This window comes from Chlamydotis macqueenii, chromosome 26 (assembly GCF_036417535.1).
Source record: "Chlamydotis macqueenii isolate bChlMac1 chromosome 26, bChlMac1.mat, whole genome shotgun sequence".
In the NCBI taxonomy this organism is placed as follows: Eukaryota; Metazoa; Chordata; class Aves; order Otidiformes; family Otididae; genus Chlamydotis; species Chlamydotis macqueenii.
Genome location: NC_141581.1, coordinates 5,081,767 through 5,098,114, shown reverse-complemented (window position 1 = coordinate 5,098,114; position 16,348 = coordinate 5,081,767). Strand labels below are relative to the sequence as shown.

The following is a 16,348-nucleotide window of genomic DNA, read 5'->3' as shown; positions in this document are numbered from 1 at the left end:
GAGAGGATGCCAGAAGAGGAGGAATCAGCAGCCTTTATCCCAAAACTCTGGCTACCCTTCCTCTCTCTGGGTGGGCTGTATTTCCTTCGCTGGTGAGACCCGTTCAGTCGCAGAGACGGATTTGCTTTTAGACCAAAGGACAATCATCTGTAGGGAGGACCATCCCCTCTTCCGCTACTCTGCTCTTACAGCCCATCTCTGGGCCACAGTGAAAACTTCATGCTCTCCTTCGCCATTAGATGGCAATGTAGATCCACAAATCCTCTTTCTTCCTCCAGCCCCTTGTAAAACCATGCTGCTGGTGGTATGGCTGGTAGAGAGCCTCAAATCTTCTATTTCTGCCCATTTCTTCTCACCTTTTAAGACTGAGGCATCCTGGATTTGTTTTGCCTGCAAACTAATGGAGCTGGTTGCCTGGGATGCCAGCTTCTCTGGAGTCCTCGGTGGCATAAGCACTCACTTTCTCTCCATCTAGGGCTCTCCTTTGTGTACAGATGTTTGTTTTTTTGGTCTTCCAGCACTTAATTCATGTGTCTCTTGTTTTGCTGTTTCCACAAGACATTTTGCTGTCTTGTTTGTTTCTCAGCTTACTGCCAAACCGGGCAGGCGAGTGAGTCATGGCTGCCGCAGGCCAAACCCTGGAGGATACAGGCTTCTTCCTAGGGTCATGAATCTCCCATCCGGGAAGTTATAAAGAACTGCAGTGAGGAATTACTACTCCTGCAAAATGCTTTCCCCCATATCCATTTTTCAGCTTTTCCATTGTCTGCACTTGACTGGTTCATTTAACATGTGCGTTACTGGGTTTTTTTCCTTCACATTTCCTTTTCCCCAGAAAATGTCACCAACTCACATCCAACTTTTGCTCAGGAAACTTGCAGGTTCATTTGCATTCTAAACCCAGGCAAGTTTGCTCCTCCAAAGCTGAATATATATAGCTTTTTTTCTGGAGCTTCTTTAAAGTTCAGTCCCATGCCAAACAGAGCCCACTAGCTCCCAGTAATGCAATATTGATGCTAGGCAGCTAGCTAGGGAAGTTGTAGGGTCTTCTGGAGTCTGATTTTGACATCAAGCCAGATGGATCCTGCTGCAGGAACTTCAGCAGTGTTAGTGGCAGAAATCATCATTTGTACCAAAAATAATGAAACCAGGATCAACCCTCTTTAAAAAAAAATAAAAATCTGTTGTGCTCTTGGAGCAGATGGAGAGCTCCCGACTTGTCTAGAGCAGGGCAGAATGTGGGAGATCGTGGCTGGGTATTCAGTGGAATACAGAAGCCATTTGGCCTGGGAGCACAGGGCCTATAGCTCGACAGGACAAGGTCAGAGCAGAGACTGGTACCTTCCCTCGTCACTCACACCTCTCGTATACATTAACATAAGCACCTTCCAGCTTTTCCGGATTTTAAATGGTCTAAACAACAAAGATTTTGCCCTAATCCCCAGGAGAAGTCCTCCTCCATCACAGAAAGGCTCTCTTTATTCCTGGTGCACAGAAGGTTAATAGTACTCCTCAGCACTCCTGCAGATGTGAGCAGTATGCTGTAGATAAGTTCTATCAGGAGGAAGCGTTATCGCTTGGGCTTATATATTTTGTGCTTATCCCCTGGACTCCAAAAAAGCTGTTGCATTTAATTTTAATTACCCATTTCTCAAAGCATTTATTAATCATTTATTAGCTCTTTCTTCATTTGCTGTAGATGTAACGGGACACATAAAATGAGCCCAGTCATTTTATAAGCAAGCACATCTCAGGAGGAGGAGAGCACTGGGTGACAGGAAAGGCCTTACTCATTTTGGCACACGGTGGTACAGCTCTAGCTGGGGCCTCTGGGTGCTTTAGAAATATAAATACCTGTGCCGTAAGCTGCCCCATCACTGGAGATATCTGGTGCACTGAAGGAACTAGGTGGCAGGCTGCATATTGGACTGGAGATTTCTAACCTGAAGTTATCACTGATAAGATTCCTCCTGCATGGCCACTCACCCCCCGTGAGAGAACATTTCCCAGCCCCGTGCTCCCTAGCATGGGTCTCGGAGCCCACAACACTGCAGCCTCCTCTCTGCACCGTCAGTTAACAGAGCAGGAGGACAATCACAGGGTAGAGAACGTCCCCACCAGCACAGCTGTGCGCTTAGGGGGGTCTAACAAGAACCCGTCTTTGGTACCCAGCACTGTGGAACTCCAGGTATAAGCACGGTCAGCCCAACAAGGGCAGTCCTCTCTCATCATGCTTGATCTCTTGCTCCCAAACATCAGCTCACCCCAAACAAACATCAGAGGAAATAAATGAGTGTTCAGCATTACTGACCATGAGTCCTGGGATCAGAGGGCTTCAGGAAACAGCGAAGTACGCTCCTTGCTGGAAAAAACAGCATTATCAGAGTGCTTTCTCCAAAGACTTACAGGCTCTGCCAGGGGAATCGGGGTCAAATTTTCCCCAGATGTTGTGATTTCCCTGTGATTGCTACCAGGAAATAAAGAAACCTCTGTTTCCTCATAGAGCAACATCCCACTTCTCCTCTGTTGTCCTCTGCAAGGACAGCAGCACAGCAAGCAGTGAAACACAGCCACTGCCAAACAAATGAACAAAATCTGCCTAAGAAATGACTGCCTCTATTCCGGCATGATAAGAAGACATTATAAGGCCCAGGATCAACTCAACCAGCTTGAGGCATCTTAATGAAGCCCCTAATTTAGGCAGGTGTTTCTCTTTTACTCTAGTCAATGGAGTAAGGAAGCTTTGAGAACAGAAGGGGAGACAACATTTTATAAATGCTGTTGCTTTATTTCTCCCCCCCCTTCAAAAAATCACAGCCCACCTGGGTTTTAAATTGCTTTTCAGGCTTTCCTAATGAATGTTTCTCTCAATGTTTGCATGTCTTCTGTTTGCCCTCAATATGGGGAAAAGCTTAAGTCAATACATTTTTATTTGATTTGTAAATAATGCCAGAGTGACACATTATTGCAGATTCCAGAACTCTGACTCCCTGCCTTGTCCTCCAGATACGACATGCCAGAGACGTCACCTAAGTCGGCTGCAAGGCGCAGGGTAGGGGATGGAGATTACAATAACTTTGAGGAAACACCATCTAGAACTTTATCCTCTACCTCTGTTTAGCCCACAAACTGTCAGGAGCTGGTGAAATAATTGCTTTGGACAGATAATAAAACATCCTCCAGCAAAACTAAGGTGCTTAATATACTGCCCAAGTCAATTTCCCTTATTTCTGCTGTCCTCTTGCTTTTAATAATGGTTTAATGAAAAATTCAAAATTAATTGGAACTGGCATTAGACACTCACGTGTTCCCATGAGGGTTTCACTGCTTCAATATTTCATAAGCTGACTTCTCTGCTATGCTTTTCCTTATCCTGGCTTTCATAGGCTAGAATATCATCTCTGTTCATAAAATGAAGGGTCCCAATAGGGGCAGATGGGAGTACGAGAGAAAAGTTTGCAACCACATCATAGGCAATGAAATCAAAATAATAGCTGTGTGTTTTCTTTCTGCCACCATCCCCCTTTTCTAGGTAACGACGCACATCTGAGCCTTGACTGGAAAGAGCTGTCCTAAAAATAAACAGGAGCCGTCTGAAAGGTGTCTGAGGGAGGTATTTGGCAGCTGTCAGGCTGTCACGTACGCTAGGAGGATGGAGCGGGTGGACGGGCTGACACCAGACAGGCTCTGCTGAGACGAGAATGCCTTATGCTTCCCTTGGTGCTCACTGCTGGGCAAATTCTGTTGGCTACAGCCATCAGACCTCGGTGTGTCCGGGGCCGGATCCAGTTCCGGCTGCTGTCAATGAGAGTCTGCCCTTGGATGGCAGCGGGAATTGGATCAGACCTGTGCTTTACCCCTGAGACTCTGGCTTTACACTAGGGATGAATTTTGGCTTCCCAAGTGAATGTTACCGCAGTGGAGAAGGACACACCAGGTCCCAGGCTTGAAAGTTCCTGCGGGTGTCTGAAAATGAGACCTCTCACCGAGATGCCTAGATACAGACCAGAGCCCAACCTTGGACATTTTTTGTTATAACACCTTTGCACCACTCTGTGCCTCAGTTTCCCTCTCTAATAGAGGTGGTGCTGTCCTGTCTTCAAGAAGATTATTGACATATCTGTAGATCCAGGCATTTTTAAACGCTTCCAGACCATGGCTGTGCTAAAAGCTGCTCCTGTTTCCCACAGTGCGCTTAATGGCCGCATGTTACAGCACGAGGCAGTCACGAGACGAACAAACAGAAACATGAAGGCATGACGTGACTCATCTCAAGCCTCTGCAGCTACTCAGTGGCAGAGTGAGGACCCAAGAGTCCCAGTCCCCGCCAAAACAATCATACCTTTACAGTGACCACATCTGGAAAGAAAATCTTGCTAGCAGAAGCTCCAGCTCTTCTCCAGAGCAGAGGGAAATCTCCATTGCCTGTAGTGTAACTGAAGATATTTACTGCTGTTCTTGGCAAAGACATAATGTGCTGGAGAGGGAAAAAAGAAGGGAGTTGGGAAGACAGGGTGGAAACCTCCTTGTTTCTCAACGGGAGAGTGGACACCTCTCTTGTTCTCAATGGGAGCTGACTGCTGCCGTATCTGAAAATCTGACAGTTTGCTCTGTTATCTAACGGGCAAGAGCAGCTCCTTTTGAGTGAGGAGCAGACTCTGAAGTCAACTATCTTGCAGTACTTTGGTCTGAAAATCCTGGTGTGCGTTGAGAAGAATGGACAAGGGAATTAATTCCTGTAATATGGGCTGCAGGAAATTACCTACAAGATAAGAGGGTGACTTGATCTTTTTGAGAAAAAGAAAAAAAAAAAAAAAAAGAGACTTCCTTATCTTGATGATGTTTGCTCTGAAGTATCATCTTGTGACTGCCAGAGTCCGCCTTGCAGGAACATTCAATTACAGTCGGCTCCCACAGCTGGCATCGCTTCCTTCCTTCCACAGGTATTGTTGTATTTCCCAATGTGTCGCTTGCTCCTCTCGGTATTCGGAGGCCTCTGCTGGCGCCTGTTTGTGTGGTGTTCCTGCAGCCCCATGACGCTGTTCCCGCTCACGTGTTAGAGCAGGATACGATCAGCCCTTCAATTAGGCAGGGATCTGAAAGGAAGAGGAAATCGAGATGATGAACCGGTGAGGAGCGTGTGTGAGTCAATATGAGATATCAGATGGTGTGAGGAGCAATGGAGGAGTCCTGCCCTTTTTGGAGGGTCTCAGTGTGTTTGCCTACAGCAACTATACAGATCTTCTGGGGGGAACTGCACGGCACTAATGAGGGGTGTTCCCACCAGCTCTATGTCTCCTTCAGGGTGCTCTGCCTCTCCCCCATGAGGAATTTTTCACTACGCAGAGTACTCTTCTTCATTCAAATGGCCATGTTAAATAGCTGTGAGGTTCCTCAACGCCTGCTTTGAACTGATCTACCCCACAGCTGACAGCTTTTTAGAGCAGAAGACATGACATTCCCAAAACCATTCATTTCTCCCATGCACCCACGTTTCTAATGGCTATGGAGATCCAGCTTTAAAGTCCTCTGAGAGCCACTGGAATGACGAGCACTTTGTGAAGATGTTGTAATTATTATGGGATTTAGGGGTGTGTGGAAATTACTCACGGAGATGTTTCCCAGCCAGCAAGCTCTTGGAGCCAGGTGAGCTCTTCCCTGGAATGTGAAGCATGCTGCGCAGCAACTGGGAGGAACAGGTTTGGCAGGACATTTTAAGTTCTTCACGGCAGACAGCCTCTTCAGAGCCACATCCCTCCTTTACCGACCTCGCAGCTGGATGTTCCTCTCTGCCACACCGGCCCCGCTGAGCTGGAAAGGATGGACACGCTGCGAAGGAGCCTTTCTCGCTGGAAGAGGTACCACATTAAGGTGCACCTGGCTGACGAGGACCTGATGATGCCGCTGACAGTCAAGCCCAGAGACACGGTGATGGACCTACGGGCTCACTTAGTACGGGAGGGCGTCACTTCCTGGAAGAAGACATTTTATTACAACTCCAGGCAGCTCGAGGAGCACGAGACTCTCAAAGAAGCCAACATCCAGAATGGCTCTGTCCTGCTTCTCGTCAGCAATAAAAGGTAGGGAGGAAGCTAGTGTGCGGCGGGGGCAGTGCAGAGGAAGGGGAATGCTCTGCGTATCTCAGCCCTTTGGGACGCTTTCCTGTTGGGGTTTGCAGCGAGCAGATCTCAAACCCTGCAACTTCCAGCAGGCGGATTGAGATTCAAGGCTCTGCAGCTCCACACGTGCTGTGGTGTGAAGTAAGGGGGTAAGAGGAGGAGGAAATCTGGTTGATGCTGCCTGTCCTGTCTCTGATGAGGTCTCGCTTTCCTGACTGTGTAGCCAAGCACAGAGGGCAAGGGAGTGCTCTGGGAGCCTCTCGCTTGTCCTTGTTCTTTCTTCTTGTGCCTGGCTCTCTCCATCTCTTTTTAGCAGATACTTTCAGCAGGTCTTTGGGGGTGGCATGGTCCTGGTTTGACAGGGAAGAGCTGTGAGCCGCCAGCTTACAGCAAAGCACAGGAAAAGCTGGACAGAGATGGCAAGAGGCTGCAGCTTCCCAAAATGTGGCCGAATCGCAGCAGAAAGGACAGTGAGACAGATTTCCAGAACAGCCAGTGCAAAGGAGATCCGTCACGGCAGCTGTTATGTTCCAATGGGAATGAAAGGCAAGATGATGGACCTGAGACCCAGTGGCCCTCAGGAGAGTTTAGATTCAGTGGGGTGAATTTATGCCCACCTCTCTTTCCTTATGTCTGGCCGTTGCTGCCAGCCTGATGAATTCTGTGAGGCATTTTGGGGGTACAGGGAAGTAGAGGTGCACAGCAGAGCGTTTTGTGTCTCATTCAGCTCTCTAAACCCCGAGCTCTCTGAGTTATGTGTCTATGCTGATCAGAGTTTCCTCTGCAGAAAACTCTGCAATAAAGGCTTCAGCTCCTGATTATATGCCACATACTGGAATGGTCCTATTTTCCAGTTCAGAGGCAGCTTGAAATCTCACACAAAGAAGATTTAATAAAGCATTTCCTTTCAGAGCTCAGCCAGACACAAGAGATTTCACACCGCTCAGCTAACTGCAAACCCCAAGTCACCCATGGCCCCTTTCTCCACCATCTCATTTCAGCTCTCTGATTAACTTGGCTCAGCTCCTCCTTTTCACCTTGTTTTTAATGGCAGGAGCATTTCCAGTTGTTGTTGTTGTTTCCAGTGTTTATTTTCCTAAATCGTACAGCCTGTATTTTCAAGAGTAAAAAAGGAGTTGGAGGGACTCAGTTGATGGAGTGCAGGTACGAACGCTCTTTTGACAGATGCCTGATTTCCATAACACTCTGGGCATCTTCCCACACCCTGCGAAAGCAGGGCGTAACTGCACCAGTTCAAACATCCCCAGGAGCTCCCGTCCCCGGTGTGCTGAGTTCAGGGTGCCCACCTGAACTCACTAGCCGTTTTCGGAAATTTAGACCCTGTTGCTCGAAGTCCCAGTTCAATTTTTCTGAGTACATGAAAAAGGGAATGGCATTTCTAATATTTTCCTCCTTGTATTTCACAAAAACCTTCCTGGCTCCTAAACAAGCACCTTTGTTCAATCTTCTTCCTTTTCCCAGGGCTGGGTGTGTTGTCAGGGGTGGACAGCCTCTCCCTCAAGTCACGTCTCTCCTTCAGTTCTTGGACATGAAGGATTGTTGGGTTGTGACAACCTCAGCCACCTCCAAAGTATTTTGTGTGGTAGGAGCGATAAATGCACAGGTACTGAGGAGGCATTTCCCTACCGGCTTGCGGGGGTGACCGAGCTGCCGTTGTAGCACGGTCCCCTCGATATTTCTCAGACACGCTTATGGCTCAGCACTCACCGCCCTGCCCGGTACAGTCCTGCGCTGAGTGCAGCCGCTGTGACTCAGCACCTTCCCAGCTCCTCGCCGTGCAGAGGGCTGTTTTTAGAGGGCTCACTCTATCCCTTAAACTGGGAGTTAGGAAATACAGAGTGAGAGAAGGCAGGTGCTGCACTGCAATTGAGTTTGCCGCACCATTTTGAGCCTTAAGATTATTTGGCCAGATCTTCAGGTGTTACAAATCCATGTTGCTCCAACAGTGTCCGTGGAGATACATTGGTCTCTATCAGCTGGGTAACAGCTTGCAACCTTGAGGAACGTGAGAGAAGCCTACGCAGTGTTGGGAGTAGAGAGGAATAGAGAATACGGGGCTGGGTTTGGCCAGCAGCCCTGAGGATTTAAGAGCTGGTTTTAGTACTTCACCGACCCAGTGAAGTATGGACCCTCTCCGCCAAAGGTCAGCACCTGCTGCTGAAGTTGTCCCTGACACTCTTTGGTGTCTCCTACTTACTCTTTTGTGCTGAGATGCCAGCCAAGCAGAGCTATATTAATTCTAAAAGTGGAGCTGCTCTGATTGCCAAGGTCTGCGCTCAGTGTCGTGCCTATAAATATTAATGGTCACTCTGCATGCTGTGTTTTCCTACAAGGGGCTCGCGGGACAGTTTACTCTGAACCAGAGAAAACATGAAAATGACCCTATTTTTCATCCCCACACCCCTTAATGCCTTTGTAGATAATTGGCATTTAGCAAAGGCCAAGTCAGCATTTCCACTTCTTGCTCGTGTTTTCTGGGGTTTATAACTTAGTCATAAAAATTCACTTAAGGCTGCAGCTTGGCAGGAAAGGGATCAGCATACCAGCTAATGCTGAAAATTTATTTGGACCTCAGTGTTCAAAAGTTCAAGCAAGCCATTTTGGAGTTCAGTCAGCACGACCTCTCACCCTGGGAAAACATACGGGCAGGCCAGAACTGGGAATATCACATCCACCGAGGATGCAATTCCCCCTTGTGCAGAGCTTGTTAATCACATTACTGCCGCGCTGATTGAGATGGCAATCCTGTTGCAGCAGAAGCTCAGCAAAGAACATGCTGAAAAACAGTTTCTGCTCTAGAGAGGGACATATTACAGTAACATGGTTTGCAAGTGGGTAACACAAGCAAACCAAGAGTTGAAACGTGAATGAACAAACAGAGAGAAGCCCCCCCAGCTTGGTGGCCTCGGGCCAGCCTGTGGTGTTCAAGCCATCGGTGCCCAAAGCAAGGAGACCACCAGCGCGTCTCGACAGGAACAGAGCAGCCATGCAGCACCAACGCAGCAGCATCCACACGGGCACGCAGCAGGCTGCCCCGAATGCCCGGGGCGTGATCAGTCCCGGCACTGTGGACCACACCACGGCAGAACCAGTTTGGCTCGCTCTGGAGGCGGAGCAGGGCCCCAGAGCCAGGCAGCTGCTCTGCTGGTCTGGTGGTGATGTGGGAGTTCCTGAAACCAGCACGACTCTTCTCAAATTTTCTCCGGTGCAGTGAGCCACCCGGATGTTCTTTGCTGGCTGCATGCTGTAGAGCACCAACGAAAGAGGCCTCCCGTGGCGTAGTCAGCAGCAGTGCTGGGTCCGAGTGCATTTCAGGAGCTAGCATGGGCCAGGGACTGTTTCTTATGGGCTGTCAGGGTGTGACCATGCAGGTTTGGAGGGTAAGATTTAATCTGAAAACATTGGCTACTCCGTGCCGGCTGTCCTCTCAATGCAGAAGAAAGTCCCAGGCACATTTAATTTACTGGCACAGACTCAGCCACGGCACCTGGGGTCCTCTCAGTCTTTTAGAAGCTGAGGTTCACTGAGGCCAAGCAGCTATTGTCGTCATTGCCCGGAGAACGGAGTTCAGTAAGTCACTGGTGAACAGGTTAAATAAAGTAGATGCCGGCACCGAGTTCAGCAGAAGTCTATTATCTGGAATCTCTTGGTGTTGATTTTCTGGCCAGGAGCCACCTGAAAACATCTGTCTCAGGGCATTAGCTCAGTTACCATAACAACTCATCTAGGAACAACTCCCAACAGCTCCAAGAGCAGACCAAGGTCCCGTGTGATGTACAAGCTGCTCTTAGGTCACGAGAAGCGTGTCCAGGATTCTCCCTCTTCTGCAATTCAGCCCCAGCGTCTCTGCGGAGTGCCAGTGCTCATACAAGCTTTAATACGCTTAGGATCCTGCTTTGTCATTCAGAGGCTGTTCAGCCTAATTTTCCAAAGGTCCATCCACTCGAGGAGCTGCCTCCTGGCAGAACAACAAAACCATCCATCTTTGGGGAACCCAGCTCATTCCCTTATTGGCATTCAGTTTACAGCCTCTGATTTTTGGCCTCACAAATGAAAACGATGACTGAACCACTTGCACACGGTCCAGTCTGGCTGATGCTAAGAAACCACTGCCTACATTTGACTCCCATGATGCGATAAGGACCGATGTCTGACATAGAGACCCCGCAGCAGCTCACTTCAGGCTCGTATTGCTCCACTACCCCTTCTCACTCTCACCGGAGTTGCCCCTGAAGCAATCACCATGCACAGCAGATGATGTTGGATCTCTAGAAAGAGAAACCAGAAAAATAATGAGATCTACACAGTTTGACCCTGCATGGAAAGCCAACATTACAGTCTAGACATGAATTAAGTCCCTCACACTGGATTTCAGCGTGATTTTGTGATGCCTGACCTTCCAGCTCTCAGGCTCGCTCAGCAGTTACTCCTCAGCATGGAGGGAGATCTTTTCGCTCCCATCCATCTACGGCAGACTCGCCCTGTTAAGCTTAGGCCTCGCAGCAGGCTCCAAGGCATCTCACAGTAGGATAACGATCCTTTAAATAGCACTGGGAGTCTCTCTTCTCAGGGAGAACTAATTAAGACCTTCAGCACATGCCTAGACATATGTTGACCTGGTATGGCCTGAACAGGCCTGCTTCCATCTAGTGGATAAATAACACTGGCTTAAAAAATATCCTCCTGGAGATGCGTTTCTTAGGCAACAGCCAGGTGGGGGACTGGCTTCTCCATCTCTGTGGCTGAAGGTGGTATTTCTGTGCACTACTCACGGGCCAAGCTCTCTGCTGGTGTAAACTCCTCGAAATGAGTTAAATGATTTTTAAGTTCTGAAAGCACCGGTGCAGTTACCTCTGCTGACCCCCTGCAGCGTACAGGCCAGGAAATTACACCTGCATTTAGCTCAGTTACTTACTGCACAGCCCAAGAAGCTCATTTAACAAAAGCAGAGGGTTCCATCAGCGGAGAACATGGTCCCTGGGATCTACATTCGTTCCCCGTGCAGTTGCACGGGATTGCCGTAGATGAACCTGAGCTCATGCGTCCCATGGGGGAATCTGTCTTGGCTCTAAGGAATTAATGAGTGGAAAGCACATTCTAAACCAGGGTTTCTTCTGGTGTGATATGGCACAGCTTCCTGGACTTCTCTGTAGCTGTGCTGACACACACTAGCTGTGGATTTTGCCCAGTTGAGGTAAATGCCCTCTCCTGTCTTCTGGGGTTTTGCGGGTGGGCTCTCAGCAAATCCTTGGCCCCGAAATTTCAAGTGAGGAAGCAAGTGCTGGAATCCAAATTCTGCTCTGGGTTTTGCGGAAAACCCAACCACTGATCAATATCAGCCTAAGCAGACTTGTAGTGTCCTTTGCTAGGACCCAACGAAAAACCCCACCCCATAAACCCTCAACTTCTCTAAGTCCTTATGGAATGTTTGCAGCACAGGTTCAGTTTCTCGTCTGCATAATTGCAAAGAGCAATTCACAGGAGTCAAAAGACCCGGCCCCGCACTTACTGGCTCAGCTGGGTGGGGTGGCCACGCGGCAGAGCTGCAGCCTGCGGGCCATGAGCATCTTGATCGCAGTTCAAGGCACGACAATGAGCTCTCTAAGCAAATGCTAGCCCTGGAGAGGTACCCCCGGGACCTTGGAAGAGCTTCAGCCGCTGCTCTGGAGACCCCAGCGGGTAGCCCTAGATGATTTCTAAGGGTCTTCAGAAGAGTAACTGAGAAAGTGATCCTACTTTTGCTAAGCTTAAGTCTTCTGTGCAGGGTCTGTACCCCTGTTAGAAAGTGTAACCCCAGAAGATCACCGTTTAGTGCTACTGCATGGGGGGTGAGCATGTCTAGAGCAATTCAAGCTGTGTCTTCCTGTAAACGTCCTCCAAGTGCTCCTAAAGCTACAGGCTGCCTTGAAAAATGGATTTCTAGGAGCATGCACAGAAGAGGGAGAACCTTGCTTATGGGGAAAGGGCTTCCAGACAGTTGCAGATTATCTGAAGGAGGGTGAAGACATCTTTTGAGGAAGGATAAACAGGTCTGAAACCCAGCAAATGGCTTATCCTCAGCTACGCAGCGTGACTGAAAAAACAAATCAGTCAGAGGATCAGGTTTATATTCTCCCCGTGCCAGGGTCAGTGTCCCCTAGGTCAAATGCCATTTTTGACTGCATGTCTATGGTGCTCCAAGTATCTGCCTCTTTCTTATTCAGATAATGCCAAAGAGCGCAGCCAAAGCCATGAGAGACGGGGAGCGCGACGAGGGCTGAAGGGAAGCAGATGGAAGAGAGCTTGGCCACGGAAAGGCAGCCTGGCTACCCACGTTTGGTAAGTCCTTTCCTGCACGCCAGCTCTAGGACTGTTTAGAAAGCAGCTCTGAGTGTTTCCAGCACTGCCCATGAATAATTAACCCAAACAAAACCAACAAATAACGTTTCCTCATCAGCACGCCATGTCACCTTGGCTGCCAAACGAGAAGCATGGGTAAGACTGACTCAGCTTCTGAGGGCAGTGAATCAGAGTGAAATGCCCATGAGTGGCTTCTGCCTGGGCGATGAGGCGAGAAGGAGCTGAGGTGGACCCTGCTTAGCCCCCCACCTTAGGGACACCGGATATCTGAGACGCCTTCTGACTCTCTCACAGGATTCCTCAGTAAGTTACTGACTTGGCCTTTGTTTCCCTGCATGTGAGTCTGACATAATTTATTCTTCCCTTTCTCCCACTCTTGGTCCATCCAGCTGTATGGGAGTCAGGTTAGGGACTGTCTGGGCTGCCGAGCAGTTCCTGTACAGCCAGACCCTGATTTCAAGGTTGAAGGCTCTGAACAGCCCATAAGCAGTAACCACACTAGAGACATCCAAAGGACAGAGACCAGTTGGTCACTGTTACGGCACTGCCTCACCTGACGTTAGGGACCCGTTGTTACACCAAAGCTGCCTTGTTTTTGTGACAGGGTTTATAAGGCAATGAGCATCCTTGTGTTGTTCTTCCATCTGCGTGCCAGCCCCCCTGCTCTAATAACTTCTGAGCCAGCTGACCTGATTCAGCCCAGTTTGATGGAGAGAGAGAGGTCTCACAGACCCAAGATTTCTGCAATTTTCATGAAAAAAAACCCAGCAGCTAGATAGAAGAGAGACATTTAAGTTAATATCCTACCAAAGGAAAGGTAATTACACCTCCTGCTCCTTATCTGTTTTGAGATGCAGCAGCCAGGTGACCAGCTGGTGTTTAGATACTGTCTGGTCAAGCAGTACCTGCAAAGCAAGAACCTTTGGAAGAGCTGAGGACTCTGCTGGGGAGGTCTGGGGGGGATAAGGATGCACTGGGGATATTGGAGTTAGCTGGGAGCACCAAGAAAGGGAGAAATAAAAAGCAGCTGTAATACACAAATCAGAAGGAGAACAGGTTTCACCAGTTCCCCTGCTCATGGAACAACTTGATTTTTAGGTTCAGACTTATTTTCAGGACCAGATGGATATTTCTCTAACCGCTATAGAATTTTCCCCAGAAAACATCAATGACTGCCAACTGTCTTACCAAACCCCCCAAACCTGCAGTTTCTGTTTTTCAACTGAAAAACTTGTCTTTCTGGACTTTTTTTTTTGGCAATAAGAAAACATTTGATTCTTTTTTTCCAATAAAAGCATTTGAAGAAGTACCATGGGAAAAGGAGTTTATCATTTTCCAGTTCCTTTTTTTTCCTTCCTAAAAACAAAAATATTTCCCCAAGTACTTCCTTGGACTTTGCACAGAAAGAGATTCTAAGACAGACAAAGATGTGACCACAGTCGCAGCTGAAGCTCTTCCAGTCCAAGCAGCTGAGATGGACAAAGGGTGGGACGGGACTAAGCATGGGAAGAAGGAATGTGACTTTCCCAAGGTCAACCAACAAGCTGGGCGCACAGCGAAGAGGGCGCTGGTGCTGGTGGGTCAGCGTTTCTGCCACTTGACCACGCGGCGCCTCCGCGCGTCAGTCTGTCCTGAAATAATGAGTTCCTTGGAGCAGAGCCAGTACCTTCCGGAGTGCTTGGAAAGTGCCTCGCACAGCCCTAGGTGCAGTCGTAAATAATAATTTAAATGATAATAATAATATTAAAGTAGAGGCGTGCCACTGAGGATGAGAGACAGTCAGCAAGAGTCCTAAATCTATGTCCCTCTTCTAGCAAAAGGTGCAGTTTGCCTCACAAAGCCTGAGAGACCAGCATTTCCTTCTCTGGACCTGATAATCACAGCCTCTTGCTCTGCAAAAGGCAAACTGACCCGAGCTGAATTAGGTCCAGTATCTACTCCAACACCTCCTGCCTGTAGCTGGCAGCTCTGGCCGGCTCTGGCAGGCTTTTTGCAGCTCAGGAGGATATCTGGAAAGAGAAAATTAACGGTGGAGGTGTGGGGAGCTGCCTGGATGAATGTTTTTTTTTCAGAGATAGGCTTTGATTGACACTTCAAATCTACCTGACAATCTTTTATTCTAAGTGCAGTCGCTGCCTTTCTTCAGAGCAGGAAGAGCTGGTTTGGTTGCTGTCCTTCAAACGATGGATCTTATCACAGGGAAAAATGAAGAGGTAAAAAAAGGCAAACCACCTGGAAACAGCCACAGCACAGAAAGGTAAAACTAACTGGATTTATTTGAGATATTTCTGGTTTTCCCCTCTATGCCACAATCCAATGCAAGACGTACGAGAACAGAGGCTGTGCTCTGAGGAACAAGAGCTGACTGTTTTCTTTCTTTCTTTGACTGTTCATTAAGTTGTTGTTTTCCTTCAAAAGATTTTGAATGCTTTGCAGAGAGGACCGTGCAACCTTCCAGTGATGAGATGACTGAGAAGTCAGTGGGACAATTTCTCTTTTACTCACTCATTCTACGCTGCCTCTTCTACTGCCTGTCCTCCTCACCCTGCCTTTTACTCCTTCGTTTCAGGCATAGAATGACAGAATGGTTTGGGTGGGAAGGGACCGTTAAAGCCCACCCAGCCCAAGCCCCCTGCCAGGAGCAGGGACATCTCCAACCAGATCAGGTTGCTCAGAGCCCCGGCCAACCTGGCCTGGAACGTTTCCAGGGATGGGGCATCCACCGCCTCTCTGGGCAACCTGGCCCAGTGTGCCATCGCCCTCAGTGTAAAAAACTTTTTCCTAATGTCTGATCTGAATCTACTTCCCTCTGTTTTAAAACCATTACCCCTCGTCCTAGCACAGCAGGCCCTGCTTGCTAAGTGCTGGGACCACACCATTCAGCTGCTCTCCGAAGAGGTGACAGCCACTTTTGACGATGTAATTTAGATATTTGGGGTTTACCTGAGTCTGGCCAAGAAGGTGGTCAGGTCTCCAAATGGGCAGAGGCATGCTTTAAATGCTCTTCTGGACACAGACTTCGATGGCAAAGTAGGACTTTTGTTTGAGATGTCCCTCTCTCCTTGCTCATCTGAGTCCACCAAAAACCAGCCAGGCTGTTTAGACTGCAGAACACAGGGCTGCTGTTGTCTGTTCAGGTACCAGGGAAGATGTCGACAGTAGGAACTGCTCTGAAATGGATGCTTCCCTTGTTCTCTGTGCACTCAGGTGCGGACAAGACCAAGGACCAAAGCTGAAAGGTGTGCAAGCTCCCGTCTCCGTGCCAGCCTGGGCGTATTGCAAGATGGAGATGTTTGCAACTTCACATGCTGCACCGTGGGTGGGATTTCTTCTCCTCAGGAGTGTTTCTCTTTGGGATCCTGCTCTTGACGGGGCATCGCAAACAGAACTACCAAAAGCACTGCTGTTCACCGCCACATTCACCTCCACCTTGGAGCTGCAGCCAGGCCTTCCCAGCCAGCTCCTTCTCCTGAGCTTCACGAGCAGAAGACAAGCCCAGGCAGGCCATCTCCCCAGCGGCTCTTCAGCAAGGCAGCTCAGGCTGAGGCACGTTCCAGGGGCTCTTCTGTGCTTCTCCCCTACCCGAGCCGTGGAGGCATCAGGTGCTTCAGTTGACAGGCCCATCAGCCTGGCAGCTTTCCTCAGCACTAAATTTACTTTTTAAAGTTACATCAGTGTCGTACCCAGAGGGAATGGGGGAACAGATGCAGCCTGTGAAATCTGGCTTTAATTCACCTGCCTCATTTAATTTCCTGCCCTGCCTTCTAATGAATGAGTCTGCACTAGCGGCCCTGGGAATGCAGAGGATTTTTCCTGTCCAGGAGAATTCAGCGCAGCGGCTGTGCTGGCTGAGCTCTCAGGGTCCCGAG

At 48.8% G+C, this 16,348-nt stretch overlaps 1 protein-coding gene across 2 annotated transcripts; it reads left to right on the top strand.

The window, feature by feature from the left end:
• Positions 1 to 5,627: 5,627 nt before the first annotated feature.
• On the top strand, positions 5,628 to 16,194 carry TINCR (TINCR ubiquitin domain containing). 2 transcript variants are annotated; one of them, XM_086767048.1, is made up of 4 exons: positions 5,628 to 6,080; positions 12,344 to 12,458; positions 14,609 to 14,736; positions 15,687 to 16,194. In XM_086767048.1, exons 1-2 carry the CDS (start codon positions 5,821 to 5,823, stop codon positions 12,345 to 12,347), a joined length of 264 nt encoding a protein of 87 aa, XP_086623174.1. In that variant the 5' UTR covers positions 5,628 to 5,820; the 3' UTR covers positions 12,348 to 12,458; positions 14,609 to 14,736; positions 15,687 to 16,194. The 2 variants fall into 2 exon arrangements, with proteins under 2 accessions (XP_086623174.1, XP_086623175.1); XM_086767049.1 differs by lacking the exons at positions 14,609 to 14,736; positions 15,687 to 16,194 and adding an exon at positions 12,577 to 12,775.
• The last annotated feature ends 154 nt before the right edge of the window (positions 16,195 to 16,348 follow it).

Coding starts and splice junctions, on each gene's coding strand:
- TINCR (XM_086767048.1), top strand. CDS start 5,821: ATGGACACGCTGCGAAGGAGCCTTTCTCGCTGGAAGAGGTACCACATT.